Source organism: Lonchura striata, chromosome 2 (genome assembly GCF_046129695.1).
Source record: "Lonchura striata isolate bLonStr1 chromosome 2, bLonStr1.mat, whole genome shotgun sequence".
Lineage (NCBI taxonomy): Eukaryota > Metazoa > Chordata > Aves > Passeriformes > Estrildidae > Lonchura > Lonchura striata.
Window position 1 is genome coordinate 62,132,373 of NC_134604.1, and position 16,262 is coordinate 62,148,634.

The 16,262-nt window shown below is 42.0% G+C and overlaps 1 protein-coding gene and 1 long non-coding RNA gene across 2 annotated transcripts in view; both read left to right on the plus strand.

Annotated features, from left to right (window-relative positions):
• The first annotated feature begins 231 nt into the window (after positions 1–231).
• The window catches only part of LOC116184311 (uncharacterized), a 62,047-nt gene continuing 46,016 nt past the window's right edge, over positions 232–16,262 (plus strand). The window contains exon 1 of the long non-coding RNA XR_004149074.2: positions 232–264. This is a non-coding gene — a long non-coding RNA (uncharacterized LOC116184311). The remainder of the gene's footprint in view (positions 265–16,262) is intronic.
• CYSLTR2 (cysteinyl leukotriene receptor 2) lies at positions 7,552–8,650 on the plus strand. Its single transcript, XM_021528477.2, has one exon. It carries the CDS (start codon positions 7,608–7,610, stop codon positions 8,550–8,552), a length of 945 nt encoding a protein of 314 aa, XP_021384152.1. The 5' UTR covers positions 7,552–7,607; the 3' UTR covers positions 8,553–8,650.

Genomic DNA, 16,262 nt, shown 5'->3' on the forward strand with positions numbered 1-16,262 from the left:
TCATTGGGTGAAAATAATGAAAGACACCCTGTGATTGCTAGCACCACTCCTTAAGCTGAGAATACTTCTCTTTTAAGAATATGTAAGAAATTTATATCAGGAGTTACTTCCCTGTTTGTGGTTTTTCTTTGGCTTCTACATTAGTAGCACTTGGATTTTGCATCAAGTTCTTGCGGGTTTTCTTTTCATTGAAAATCCTGCAGTCTGAGCAACAGCAAGCAGAAGAAGGAAATACTGAGCACACCAGAAGGCCCATGAGCTGAGGTAAGACAAGATTTGTTTACTTTCTCTGCTGTAGATAAAATGGTTGCAATTATTAAAATACAACATACTTTTCTTTCTCATTATTTGCAGTTAAGGTATTACTTGCCAGAAACAGTGATAGCTGACCAAATTTCTCTATGACAAAGCTAGTGTTGAGAAATTTTTTTGGCAGAAAAAAGGGTAGATTTATGTAACTAGGATTGTTTGCCAGATGGAAGATAACAATGAAGTTGTGGATCTGATCAATTGAGCCTTGTTTTTTAACTAGATAAAAAAACATGTATTTGGCTCATGGTGAACTTTAAAAATAAAAGGTGTTAAATGTCAGACTCTTGGGGTTTTGTTCATTATTCTGCATTTAGAAAGGTGAATAATATGCCATGTTTTGATGAACTTAGTGTTGATTCAAAATATTGCAATATTTTTCATTTATTCTTGGTAATGCTGCTCCTGAAACACAAAGTGAATAAGCAAAAAAGCAAAAAAGCCAGTGGGAACTTTAAAAAAACATGAGAACTTCTGTTTCTCTTGGAAGTGCAGTAGCAAATGCAAATGATCTCCTCTATGGCAGCAATATTATAATTGCCTTCCTATTTGGGAAATAAAAAACAGATTCGAGTGTCTGGGGTTCTCTTTAGACAAAAGGTTACCATGATAGATGCAAAGATCATACAAGAGGTTCTAACTACTTCTCACTTTACATAGCAAAGTAATATATTTTGATGGAACAGCCTGATTTCCCTATTTAACTTTGCATATGGAGAACATCTTATTAAAATGAAGTTGTTTTGTCATTATTCATGTTATAGTGAATGCAGTGTTTTAGAGCAGCAGATCTCAGCTCAACAGTTTGGAAATGGAGAGTTTGTTTACACCTTTAGAGACAGGGGGGGTTTCATATTTAGCCCTTCAGCAGCAGCACCCCTCCACCACATATCTTCAAAAGGACTGTGTCCTTCTGTCCAGGCATGGCACAGAAATCCATCCCATTCTCTGCTGAGATACCATATGACTTGATTGACTGCCCTATGTAAGAACAGGGGTAGTCCAGGGCTGCTGACTACTTTACTTGCCTTTCTCTGCATGTTCTCGAGCTCCATAATTTCTGTTTTCAGTGTAGAGACAAGCACTGTCCACTATGGGAATGCATCAATATTTTATACAAGGTGATACCCTACTGGATGGTACTCCTCCTTTTGCTGACAATTTTGGTTCTTCTGCTGTTGTAGCCAATGCAGAACTGACTTCAGCAAATGGTCAATGATGCCAGTGCCAAGTGCCCTTTCCTGAATGCAACAGCCAGTTTAAAATTCATGTAATTAGGCACAATTTAGATTGTTTTTCCACTTTTCCACAGTATGCATCACCTTACATTCAAATATACTAATTCTCATCTGACACCCTATCAACATGGTATCTGCTAGCATGGAGAATTGTCATTTCCAGACTGTTGATAGAGACACTGGATAAATCTAATCTGAGTGCCAAACCCTAGAGGACTCCATTGCTTATTTATTGAGCTCCCACTTTGCTTCCTACACTTCAGCCAGGCTTTCAGCCCACAAATGAATGTGCCTTCCAGCTGTCTGGCAACTTTGATACTTAAGAAACTTAAGAAAGGTACTTTGTTGCAGAGCTATGTCGAAGGCTTTGACAAATGCAATTCTAAATACACAGGTATCACAGAATCATAGAATGGTTTGAGTGGGAAGGGATTTTAGAGATCATCTCATTTGAAGCCTCCTGCCATGGGTAGGGACACCTTCCACTAGACCAGCTTGCTTAAATCCCATCCAACTTGGCCTTGAACTCTGCCAGGGATTCCATTCCCCTTTGTCCTATTGCCACATGCCCTTGTGAAAAATCTCTCTGAAACTCTGGTGTAGGGCCCCTTCATGTACTGGAACATGCTTTAAGTTCTCTCTGGGGTCTTCTCTTCTCCAGGATGAACAGCCCCATCTCTCTCATCCTGTCTTCACAGAAGATGTGCTCCAGCCCTCTAGCCATTTGCATGGTTCTGCCCTGGGCCATCTCCATGATGTTCTTATGTCAAGGTTTCAGAGCTGAATGCAGTGCTCAGGTGGGGTCTCACAAGAGTGAAGTAGAGAAGAAAATCTGCCTTGGCTAGATATATATATATATATATATATGTGTGTGTATATATATATGTGTGTGTGTGTGTGTGTGTGTATATATATGTATATATATATCAAACGACCACTGGGTCTCCTTCATCCATTGTCATCACAGCCCTGCAGTGGGTAAGCCAAACAGGATCTCCCTTTTCAGAAAACATAATGACTTTTTCTCAGCAGACTGGCATTGCAATGAGCTCAGTGCCTTCATTCTTCATTACAGATGCCCCCAAAATGTCCCAGAGGCGGAAATCGGTCCTAGTGGTCAGTAGCTCCTAGGACTGATGACGAGCTTTGAGCAGCCTTATCAAGCCTTTCTGGTAAATGAGAGCTGCACTGATGACACATCAGTCCCCTGGCACAGTGCCTGATTGCAATGGTGGGTTACGTGCCTTGGCTGGCAGTCTCACAGTTGAGATCCTTTGGGATACTGATATGAGTGCCATCTGGTCTCAATTACTTTTTGGACTCTCACTTATCTAGTTGGTTTAATACTTCCTGCCCACATCTCTTGAGTGGAGCTGGCTCCTCTGTTCTTTTTACTGCACCAGCCCTGAAAATATCCCAACATCGTTGGTTGGGAAGAGTGAATTCCCTGAGTATTCCTGCTATGACTTAGTTTCTAAGAGATCTTTTGCCACCAAACTCCCCTGCTAGTTCCCAAGTGTTTTTTTCATCTTTCAGTAGGTTTACAAAACTTACTGTCAACACAGAACATCCTTTACCAGAAGCCCTTCACTATTTTTTTTTCTTTAATGCTCCTTGTTTCCTCTCCACATTTGATCTGTCATGATGCAGACTTTCCTGTTCTCCCCATATTGACAAGACTTCTGTTTTCCAAATGGAGATCTTTTCCTTTGAGTAGTCTTGGTAACTATTTTACTGATAGACATTTGACTCAATATTTCCTAAAATGCCTATTTCTTTTGGAATGTAGGCTTGTTGAATTTCCTGTTTGTTTTCACAGCCCCCAAATTTATGTAGGCTTCTTCCTTCTGGGACTGCTTCTCTGTCCCACGGTGCTGCTGAGCCCAGCTGTACTGTGATTAACAGTACAGACCTACCTCCACCAAAACCTGTGCAGCACTAAAGATCAGATGGCATCTTGTAGAGGTAGAATACCAAGGTAGAATGTCATCTTGTGTTGTGGATTTTTATTTTCAGGTCTAATTATTCTAGGAATCAGGAAGTCATTGCTTATGGACATAACATCTCATCCTGTTGCAGCATTGCATCTTTATAACAACGCTCCAAACCTCCTTCCATTGCTACCTGCTTTCTATCTTCTTACCCTTACTTAATGTGCTCTGGCAACTGTCATAAGGTAGTAAGGAGCTCGGTAGTGCATTCCTAGTAGCATATTTGTATTATTAGAATCTGCCTACAAGAACACTGTTGTGCTTCCCTTTAGCCACAATATTTTTACAGTGTTGTGAGTTATGTAGTCCCTCCTGCACAGTGCCACTCCTCCACCTGAGCATCCTACAGCATCATTACCATAAAGCTGGTAGCATGGCAACACAAGCTTCTATTGATTATCCTTTCTCCTGCAGGTCTCTGAGCTTTCCTTTGCACCAGGGTTTTGGTCTCATGCCAAGCCTGATGGATGCTCTGTCTCTTTTTCAGGTTTGAGATCAGTGCAGAATTACATGTGAGATTTGTTTTTGATCAGATGTTCAAGATAGCATGTTCCAGTCTATTGGATTTGTGGGTAGTTGGATCCTGGGCTTAAAATATGAGAGGTTTGAGGCATTTTTATTAGTTTAGTATATCCTTCAATTAAATAAATCTCCTCTTACTTTTGCTCTATCAGCCCCCCACCCGTCTTGCACACTCATCCATTTGTTAAGGATGTAAAATTCGCCTTAGGTGAGGAATGTCTTTCTGCTATCATCTTACCTAGAATTGCACTAAGATAAAAGGAAAAATATATATTCATAACAAATATGTTTAATTTATAATATAGATGTGTTTGTAATGAAAGATAAATATTTCTTTATAAAATCCTTGCTAATCAAGATGTAAATATTTTTAAAAGATTTCACAGAGATGAAGAAAAGATAAAAAACCCACCCAAACTCTACATCTAATCTACTCATGCAGCAGTTATTTCAGAAAAGGCTCCCTTTTTCTTTCTCAGCTGATTTTCTCTTTCTCATGCCAGGGAGATTGTCAGAGCCTCAGGACATGTGTCAGCTGCTTCCATTTGATAGCTTCCATCAGTGAAACTCATATATAGAAAAAATCTCCTGTTACAAAATTTTCTATAAGAGGAGTCTTGCAGTATCACTGAAGAGAGAATCCCATTTCAGTTTGTCTTTTTCTCTCCTTTTTTTTTTTTTTTTTTTTTTTTTTGAGGGCTGTTAGATCTTACTGCAAATTTCCCTTCTTTTGGGAGACACAGAAAATTCCTATAGGTCCAGTCTCTCACTCTTAACCCATCATGTTCATTCATGACCCAGGAGACCATCTGGACACTTTTTCTGAAAATGAAGTTTATGGTCTGTCCTCAGATAGATCATTCATTCTGTATATCAAGTAGCCATCTCCTAACCTTTGCTGGATAATAACAGTTCTTGGATTCAAGGAAGGATAAAATTCTCCCCTTATCCTCTGTGGTTGGTTGAGGTAGTCCCAAGTGAAATATATCTTTCACTTCACCTTCCCTTCCACATTGATCTGTGTGTCAAGACATAGCTAACAGGAGCATCTACAATGAAAAGTGCATGGGTCATTGTTGGCCCTGTACTGAGTGCAGGAACCATGGTGCTTTAGGAGCTTTCAGTTGACTGGTCTACAATTTCTTTCTCTTGGACATCCCATAACAGCTTGAAATTTAGGTGTTGGAATAACTTCGAGAGGAGTCTGAGGACTGATTTTCTTGCTAGGGTGAAGGATGCTGAATTTTCTCAATTGCACATGCACTATTCTACTCTTAGTCTTGGTCTAGCTGGAAAGAGAATTGAGGAACATTTGTGCAGTTAGAGTTAAAAACATCTTAAATGGCAGTTGTTGGCTAGATACCCTCAATATGAGGAGCCTTAGCTAAGTGCCTCAGGCCCTGTGCGTGTAGTGCTCTTCCCAGGATGCAGGGACCCAAGGGCTTTTCATCAACTGAATATTCATTGTCCCAGTCTCATCCTTCATCAGACAGCACTGGACACAAGCAATCACTCATACTACTGTGCAGGGTGTGAAATTTGTCCACAGTCCAAGTTCTTCAACCTCATTTGACTCCTCTACCTCACGGCTTTCACACACAAGAATGCTTTGACAGGTAGCAGATCCCTTTACTAATATTTCTTTTGTGTTTGGGGTTTCTAAAGGCAAGGATGCTTGGACCACAGGAAAACAGAATCAGAAGGGCTCTTCCCTTCACTGAACCTCAGGCTGTAATGTTTCCCTGAAAAATGGGGGGATCATACTCATTTTGGAGAAAAGCTGGTCTTTGATTTCATACAGAAAGTGTGTATATCAGACAGTTATTCCATAAAGAAAACCAAAACAATTAAATTTTGATTTAATTAGAATCCTTTGATTGTTAAAGATTTGTCTTGAAGAAGAATATATTTTCCATCTTCTTCGTGAAGAAAGAGGATCGCAAATGAGGAGGAGATGAACTTTAGGAACATGTGTTTAGTCAGTCCAGGGCTTTGCTGAGACCCAATATCCATGAAGTACTCTTTGGGAGCCCAGCCTGGGGTTGTGCTTCCCATGCTCCCCATCCCAGTGGGGCTGGATAGAAAGAAGCCTGCTGGGGCACATCTGTTTGCTATATTCAAGAGACTGGGACAGACTCTGAGACACAGCCCTGGAGATACAATGGCCTGCTCTGAACATAGCTCAGGCTTCCACATCATGGCTTCAGTTTGCAAATTAACTCCCATTTACAGCACACTGGGTAGCTGGGTGTTTGAAGTACCCAAATGTAAAGCCAAATTTACCCCTAAGGAGGCTTCACCTGTACAAATAAATTAGTTTCAAATTGTGAAGCTAGTGAGGTTCAGAATAAGAGATAGGATGCAGTTGTGTGCCATGGGCACATTATCACTCTCACTGGGGCAAATTAAAAGCTTCTTTTCCATGCATCTGAAAATGCCATGTAGTTGTGGTTTTCAGGCTAAAAATTTCCATGCCCCATCTTTAGAATATATTGGTATAATAAAGAGGGAATTGCTCCCACTGTCCAACAAGAAACAATACTGACACCTTCCTTTGAAAATACTACTAGCTGCAGGACAGCTGAGATAAAAAATCAAGAGTTCAGAAAATACACATTAATGACAGAAAAATATTATTATTTAGAGTGTATTAGTGGTGGGCAGTTTTGATTTTATTTGATTGAGTCATAGTCTCACAGAGGAAAAATGCCTCTCTCTGTGAGCACGGCCCATTTTCTCAGAGGCTATTTTCATTAGGGCTGCAAATGTAGGCTGCCCTGGAAGCTGCAGTGTGTGTGGATGACTGGTGCAGAAAGGCTGAGCACAAAAAAGGTTAAGAGAGTGGTACGTGGAGCAAAGGCTCCAAGAAAAGAGACATAGAAAGCCACCAGAAGCTAACAAGAAGAAATACACTGCATGGAGGAGGAAGTTAAAAAATGAATTGTGCATAATTAGCACAGTGTTTGCAAAGTGTTTAAGGTCAAAATGTCCTTAATTTTTACATGTATCAAAATACATGTGGTATTGCTCAGGAAATACTACCAAAAACATACCAGAAAAAATTTCCTGGTTCCAAAAGGCAGATTCAGTTCTTTTGGTTTCATTCCTTATTTGAAATGCAGGCCTAGCAGTTGACAGTGATTTCTTTTCTGATCAGGTTTTGATGTTTCCATGGTAGGTGACTAGGGACTCAAAACTTCCCTGCCACAAAATGGCTGACAGCAAGCTGGCTTGTTTTGCACAGCAAAGATCAGAGACTTGTCATTAAAACACACACACAGAACGTCTAAAAGCAGCACTTTTACAGGCTGAGAACAGAACCAGCTGCTGTAGTACTGAAACTCATTAGAGCTTACTTGGGGCTTTGTGTCTTGAGATGTGTATTTACTGGGACATCACAAGTAATTACTCATTAACGAGCCCTTACTTCCCACTGTCATCTGCATCTTGCAATTTCTGCCTTCAGTAAAACAGTCCCAAATAGCCAAACTCCCTGCCCAGCCTATAACCCAGCATTCACACCACTTCTTTTCCTTTTAGCAGAAAAATGGAGACGCTGGCTCGGACTATGAACATTTCCAAGGTGGCAGTAGATGGCAGCTTCACTAACAGCTCTTCCAACTGTACAATTGACGGTTTCAAACAAGTAATTTATCCCATCGTGTATCTCTTTATCTTCTTCCCGGGTGCTGTTGGAAACAGCCTCTCCATTTATGTTTTCTTCCAGACTTCGCAAAGGACCTCAGTAAACATTTACATGCAGAACTTGGCTATTTCAGACCTCATGTTTGTGAGCACTTTGCCCTTTCGGGCCTCATATTTCCTCTTGGGATCACGTTGGGTATTTGGTGACATCCTCTGCAGGATCATGACTTACACCTTGTACATGAATATGTACTGCAGCATTTATTTCCTCGCCGTGCTCAGCGTGGTTCGTTTTGTAGCCATCGTCCACCCATTCAAACACGGACAAGTGACCAACACGAAGTATGCCAGGATTACCTGTGCAGCCATATGGATCTTTGTGCTGGCAGCTGCCAGCCCTCTGTTAAACAAGGGAATCGCTGGCTACAGCAACCCAGTCAAATGCTTGGACCTCCACCCCCCCAGCACACACAGGCTCCTCATGATGAACAGCTTTGTCCTGGTCGTGGGCTTCATTCTGCCGTTCTGCACAATTTTGTTCTGCTATGTCTTTGCCATCAGAGCGCTGCTCAAGTCCAGGGCTCAGCGGAGCAGGAGGGCAATCTGTCACAGGAAGGCACTGTTAACCATTGTCATCACTCTCATCCTCTCCCTCATCTGTTTCCTGCCATACCATATCCTGCGCACTGTCCACCTGCTGTACAGCACCTGCAGCCAGGCCAGCCTGCACAAGGCGCTGGTGGTCACTCTCTGCCTCGCTGCCATGAACAGCTGCCTCGACCCTTTCCTCTATTACTTTGCTGCTGAAAATTTCAAAGCAAAAATCAGAAGTTTGTGCTGCAGATAGCTGGTGCAGAATTGCAAAACAATATACAGTCCTGATGGGATTTCTAGACTGGGCTCATACTATTCAATGACAGAAGCTGTGTGAGTGCTGCTGGCCAGCCTGCAGCTCTGCTGCTCACTCACTGTCAGGCATCTCTGAAGCAGAAGTCTCTGGGACAGAGGTCCTTATGGGTGACAAAACTGAGTCCAGATGATCTGAGGACAGGTGGCTGGGTATGATCCTTGGTTGACTTCTGTTTAGCAGTGTAGAGATACCTCTGTTGTTCACTCTCCCCAGGACAAGGCATTGAAAGGAATCCACCTTGCTACTGGAGTCCCATTATTTCATTTCACAATACTGAGCGACTTGAAAGGAACACTGCTCACCCGACCACTTCAGTGTCTGTGCCTGAACCTCTGAGCACTCCATTTCCCTGCATGTGCAGGGGTTCAGAGACTGTGATTACCTACACATTCACAGTACCCTGCCAGTTCTCCTTGCAAATACTGTCAAAGGGGTTGCACATTATAGAAATACAAAAGATCACTGATGCTTTCTACTGAGGCTGACTTAAAAAGCAGGAAGAGAGGCAAACAGGATCCATCACTGGCTCAGACTGCTCAGAAGTCGCTAACATTTCTAAATTTTCCACTCTGAGCCAGCCACCAAGGTATTCTGCTTAACATTTCATGGGTTGTCAAGGGAGAGAATGATTTCAAGCAAGTGGCATCGTCCTGGATTGTTGTGAGTAAGATGCCTGCTGGCAGTGTGGGCAGGACATGGGTGCCCAGAGCATTGGGCTGCATCCTGCAGCTCTTCATGTGGTGTCAGTTCCTTCAAGGTCATTGTAACACTTCTTTTTCATGCCCAGTGTTGCCAGTGCTTTTCACAAAGCTGAGGCTAAGCAGTTCCATTCCCATGCAGGGATCCAAAGACAAACTTTAAAAATTATTTTGGTCCAAAAAGGTTGTTAGGGAGTGGTTTCCTCTGCACAGGTAAATCAGTCTGACACCAAACAGCTGCCAAAGGCATTCCCAATTGTTCATCTTCAGTCTCATCTGAGGAGGAGAATGATCCCTTTTTTCATAGGATTAACTTCCTATTGGTTTGAATTTCCTACATCAAACATGAAAGAATGCAACAGGGAAGCACTAACCCAGGTACAGGAAGAAAGATGGGCAACAGAGACAGTGGAGGAGAGCTTTTTTAGAAAGCAATGGGAATCTACTCCTGTGGGTACTTTGGAAAATTTCATCAAATGGCTGTATATTTGTAAGTCTCTGAATATTTTCTAAAATATGCTTTCTAAAAATTAGACCTAAGAGAATACAGGCTCCAGACTCAGGCCATATTTAGATTTTGGGTTTAATTACATCATCTTTTACTAAAAACAGACAAGAAATTTAATCATATTTTCCAAGAAAGCAACTGGGCTTATATGAAAACTAACAAAAATGCTGAACGCCTTCCCTCACTGTGAAATTCAAACAAAGAAAGGTTTCTTTCTGTGAATATACTTCTCAATGCTCTGAACTTTGTATGGAGAAAGAACTCCATAAACTGAATGTTATTTCTCCCAAACAAAAATAACAGCAGCAAGCTATTTTTAGCTCTGAAATATGCAGAATACAAATCATTGCTGGTCAGGTGGAAAAGTACTTGGCAAATCACTGTAAAAGGCACATTTTTTTCTTGGCTATCTAAAGGTTATATTCAATCTGTTTCAGTCACTTGATGCTGCCTTTGATGCAAGTACAGAGTTTTATCAGAAGTCTTCACTAAAGATCATTCTTCAAATCCTTATTTCAATAATGCAGCAGCATACCGGAGAGCTGACCTAATGATGCCACGTGAACTCCTTGATCCCATGCTGTCGATGAAAAAGGGAATAATAGCAGTGGTTTGAAATGGGAATATGATTGAGATGGTAACAGTGCAGATATAGCAGTAACGTAATTGGAAGGAAGAGTGAAACTCTTCTTCTGTGGTTTTCACCAAGGAGGAAACCTCAACAGTTACGAGTGACAAGTGAAGCCTCTCATGAGACACCGTCCACTTCAAATACTGCAAGAGAATGCAGAAAATTAGCCACTGTCTAATCTCACCCACATGCTTCTGTCTGTATCTGCCCAGTGCACCAATCAGATAATTCTGCATTTAGAAGATATATGTATTTCACTTATGAAGTCACTTTTTTTTGTATTGACCATGCTACCACTTTGTAGGCAATTGAATTAACTGTCAGAACTGTGTTTTAATAAACTAGATTTACCTGTGGCTGAAGAAACGTTTTTTATTGATCGCACAGCTAACAAGGGATCTCCTCTGACTACAGGGTAGAAGGAACAAGAAACAGATACTGAGGTTCTGTAAGTGGGCCATCATTTCACAAGACTGAAATGTCCTTGGAGGTGTGAGAACATCCTGCTGCCTTATTCACATTTATTCACATTACTGACAAAACAGTGGGGAACACGAGTCAAAATTTGAGGAGATAAAGTAATAGAATTTTTAAATTATGACATAGTTACAAAAGGATTCTAGACCATCCTTGTTAGGGATTTTCTCATGAAGTTTCAACAACACTTGTATAACATGCGCATTTCTATTTACTGCCTTTTCTCCATTTACTGCTCTTGCATGTCTCTACTCATGGAGCTGAAGATTCGGGTTCTTCACTGTGGAAGTATCATAGTAAAAAATGTAGTTTAAAAAGCACCAACATGTGTATTCTAAAAAATAAAGCTCATGACAGTTAAATTGCTAGCAATACCTTTAGGTCCCTCAAGGGACCACATTCCCCTCAAAAAGTACTTTGATATGTTTCCTCAAATTTCTAGGAGGTAAAATCTAAAAATATCTGTGTGCATAGAAAGTTAAAGCAACAGCAAACTTGTGAGCTTGAAGGAGATATAAGAAGAGGAAATAAAGTCTTTAAGTGACTGGGACCCTTACGCAGCAGCAAATGATCTACCCTCGTATGCACATTTTCCTGTCATTCAGGGAACTCCTGGTACTTCTAGACAAAGTTAATTTTTCAGTTCAAAGCTACACTAGAGCCATAGAGAGCAGAAGGAAATGCCACTCTGTTGTCTTGATTTTGTAAGATTTTCTAAAGCTTTCTGAGTTTACATTCTTGTAGTAAATTTTTCATACAACTTTCTGTAAATAACTTATTGCTTTGCATTCCTTCATAGAAGAGGAGAAATTTGATAGACTAATAGTTTGTCCTGTGTCGTTGGAGAGGTGCCACTTTCACCCTCCATTCCACTGTCAACTTTAGAAAACTATAAATGTTGGAGTCAGAAATAAACTTCTTCTCTTTTACGATCACAAAAACAAAGGTTTTTTGTGTCCTATAGTAACACCACTGTGGTTTTTTGTGTAACACCATTGTGGCTTTTTGTGTCCTATAGTAACACCACTTTTCACATCAGCTTTTCAGCCCCAGTTTGAGACCACGTGTGGCTGTGAATGCCTGAAGGAGTAGTGTCACAGTGAGCAGGGGAGCATCTCATGACTGTGATCCTACCCTTCAACTCCACTCTGATGAGACTCCTCCAAGAGAGCTCTGTCCAGCTCTGGGGTCTCCAGCATGAGAAAGACTTGGACCTGTTCGAGCGAGTCCAGAGAAGGGCCATGGAGCACCTCTCCCATGAAGACAGGCTGAGACAGTTGGGGGTATTTCAGTCTGGAGAAAAAAAGGCTCTAGGGAGATTTATAGCACCTTCCAGTACCTTAAGGTGGCTACAGAAGAGCTGGAAAGGGATTTTTGATAATAGGACAAGGGGAAAAGGCTTGAAACTGAAATAGGGCAGGTTTAGATTAGAAATTAAGAAGAAATTCTTTACTGTGAGGATGGTGAGGCACTGGAACAGGTTGCCCAAAGAAATTGGCAATGCTCCACCCTTGCAAGTGTTCAAGGCCAGGCTGGATGGGGCTTTGAGCACACTGGTCTAATGAAATGTATCCCTCACCACAGTAGGGAGATTAAAATTAGATGATTTCTAAGGTCCCAAACCATTCTATCATTCTATGATTTTATTATTTTTATTTTAATCAATGCATTATCCCACTAATTTTCATGATACATCCTCTGCCTTCCTCAACATACATCCTGTCACCATAGCTTATCTTTTGCTTTGGCTCCTAAGTGTGTTGGGAGAAAGGGGTGCAGATTTTGCTGATCAGTACCTCCTTTTTGAGGTGCCTATTCCTTTATACTACAACAGCACACTGTGCTGGCAGCAGACTTTTCCTCCATCTTAGAGGTGTTGACACTTCTCTTGGTCACTTGGGATGGGCAAGATAGAAACCACCTGCTGCTGATAGGAGTGGAAAAAGATCTATCCAAAACAACCAAGTGTAATCACAGTCAAGAGGAGTCAGATGCTGTTTCAACAGTGATACCATCCCCGGGCTAGTGTTTCAAATTCTTGCATTATATCTGAGGCACCTTAAATGATGGTCTATTTAAAAGACTATTGATAGGCAAGCACAGATTTCCTGAGAGAGTCCAGTATTATTTGATGTGCTTCAGCTTTCTGGCCAGCATTGAGCATGACCTGCCAGGTGTCGCCCTGATTCTTAAGATTTTCTAAAGCCTTCTGAGTTTACATTCTGTTAGAAAACTTTCCCACACATTTTCTATAAACAACATATTGTTTTGCATTCCTTTGTGGGGGTGGAGGAAGTTGATGTACTGGTGGTTTGTCCAATGTCTTTGGAGAGGTGGCCCATTCACTCTCCAATCCATTGTCACCTTTGGAAAAGTATAAAAGTTGGAGTCAGAAAATAAACCTTTTTCTTTTTTACCTTGCCATCGCAGTGTTGTGCTTTCTCATGTCCTATAGCGACAGCCAGGCACTGTGACTGTCCCAACATGCTGTGCAGTCCTGTCCCTCTCACACATTGTGCTGTGTATATACAGGAACTTAACTGGACATCTGCAAAGACAAGCAGTATGTTTAATTGCATTCAGCTGATGTTATGCATGATCTGTTCATCCACCAGGCAATAGCTTAAGGAGGCCAAAGAAGTTAAGTAACTTTCTTTGTCCCAATTTCCTTTTCTGCCTTTCAGAAAAACTGGCCAGAATTCCACCACTGCTTCTCCTTTTGATTTTACAGCTGAAAGGATGAAGCTGCCTGACACAGGGACCAGGTCACACAAGTCACATTCCTGTTCACAGGACCAAAATGTGAGCTTTTACTTCTGAAGCTGAGAAATAAAGCTCTGGACTTTAGTCCGTATTGCATCACTCAAAGCTTGAATGCTCAGAGTGGTGGTTGGCAGGTTTGCTTGTCATGTTTGCTGTCTGTATTTCCAGATGCTGAGATGCTGAGCATGTTAACTGTTGGATGATAAAATGTCTTCTGAGCAGCTGTGATAGATGCAACTGGGGATGATGCACTCGGCATGGAGCTGTGTTTCATTACAGAAATTTTGGCAAATGAACCCCTGAAGAAGGGATCTTTGTTCTCTGCAGATTTTTCTTATGTTATAACCAGCTTTCAGTTCTGGAGGCAAGGAGACTGACTGTCTCTGGCAGGCCAGCTTCAGGACCCTCTGATGTCCAGCCCAAAAAGCCCTCCATAACAGATTAATACCTTCCTGTGATTAGTTTCTCCTTGCAAACAATCTCTCACCAGAGCTTCAGGATATTTAAGGATGTTTTCCTCATTGGTAAGATACTCCTTACATACTGTAAGTTAGCTTTTTGTTGGCAACTATGAGGACAAATAATCCAGAAGGAATGAGAAAAATAATCCAGTTCAAGAACCAGCCATCTTCCATCTTCTGATCTTCATTACAGCAGCTGGAGCAATCTCTTCTGGTGGTCCCTCAACATTAAAAAAGAAAATATAGACACAGATAATGAATGAGAATATGCTCTTAAAAACAGTGCTCTCAGGCTTTTTTTTTTTTCTTTCTTTTAATTTTGAATCTTGCTCATCCAACCACTAAAGACATTGAAGCGTGTAGAATTTCCCTGGTAAAGCTGCTATCAGCAGCACAGGTACACCTGGATCCTCAAGAAGTGGAGGTGGTGTGTGGAGTACCTGGCTCAGTGTTGCTACCCCAGCCTTTCCCGAGCACACAGTCACTGGGGCAGTCTGTGGAGCCGGGCAGAAGGGTGCCCTGTGGCCAGCCAGGCTTGTGAACCTTCCCATTGCCTGGGAACAGTCCAGATACACCTGACTCCACACCAGCACAAGCCTGGCCCTTCCCACACCTATGTATCCTGGTTGTCATGGAAAGGAAAACCAGGTGCAGAGACCAGATGGGAAGGACATGCTCCAGCAGGTCACCAGCATGCGTGACACACCCAAGCGTGCCTGGCCACACCACCTCCACTGACTTGTTAGTGCCAGGTACAATTCCAGACTGGCCATTTCCCAGTTCCTTTCCCTTCAAATTCCTAATGGCGTCTAGTGACACCTGAGCACCTGAGCTAGCTGGGCTATGTAGGTGAAGTTTGCCCTGGGAAATGTAAGTGGATGGGCATACAGCCCAGCTGGGAATGGCATAGGCAAACGTGTTGCCATTCTCAGAGGAATGGGACCTTCAAGCCAGTGCCCAAAGACAAAGGAGCTGATGCCCACCTGTAGAACCATCTCTCACTGTAACATTTACTGTCAGGGCCATCACAGAGCAAGTAGCAGGCCATGCTCTCACAGGGAGATCCATCTTCATGCTTGCAAGGAGCAAGAGCAGCTCAGGAACTACTGACATGGTCTGTGGTGTCTCTTGCTGTTTTCTGACCATCTGATCTAGAGCTTGCATGGTCTGTCTTTCTGGAGGGATCCTGCAGACCTGATTAAAAATCAGCAAAGCTCAGCAGCACAGGAGGACATGACACGGGCAGCCTGGCAATGGGGAGAAGACCATGTTCTTTGGGTGATGCTGTGGGAGAGAAAAAATATGGAAGTGCTGGATGTGATTCAGACACCAATTCCATTGATGCAATTTACACTGGCTATGGTCAAAACATGCTTGTGACTGAAAAGTGTTATTGCTGTCTCCTTGTATATTTTCTTGGGATTTTTCAATGCCATGAAAAAAATCAGGCCCTCAAAGCCACCATCCACAACAGACATGTCCCTTGGCTTTAATCCAAGGCACTGCAAATGCCCATGGGCAGAGATACTCCTAATCCTTCCTCAACGGAGCTGACAACATGGTCACCAGCATGCTGAGGCAAAGACAGAGTACATCTAAACAAGCCTTTCCCAGCACCACTACCCAAATAAGGCCTTTTTTCCCCCTGAATAAGTCATCAGTAAGGGCTTTTAAAAGCCACAGGATCTCTTACTGAAAATCCTTAGTCAACTGTGCTCTCCTTTAAGACATCTTCTAAAGCAACACTGTACACACAGCTACCCTCTCAACCAAACTAGCAAGATTGATTCAGAGAAACCCATTGATAAAAGGAACATGCCAAACCAAAATACACCCTCTCCTATGCCTCTCCTGACACACACCTTGCTGTTTCCATTCCTACAGTCTGTACCTCATCTAAAGACAGGGTTCATGTGAGAAAGGCAACTATGGAGACAGTTTGACACATTGGCAGAGGATTTGTACCTGATCAAAAAAGAAGGGACAATAACAGCAATCATTCCTGAGCTGCTTGGCCATCAAGAATACCCTGACACCCATCTTCCCTGTCTCCCCCTCCACTCAAAGAGATATATGACAACTTTCTTACTTTGAAAGTCCAATGAGCAG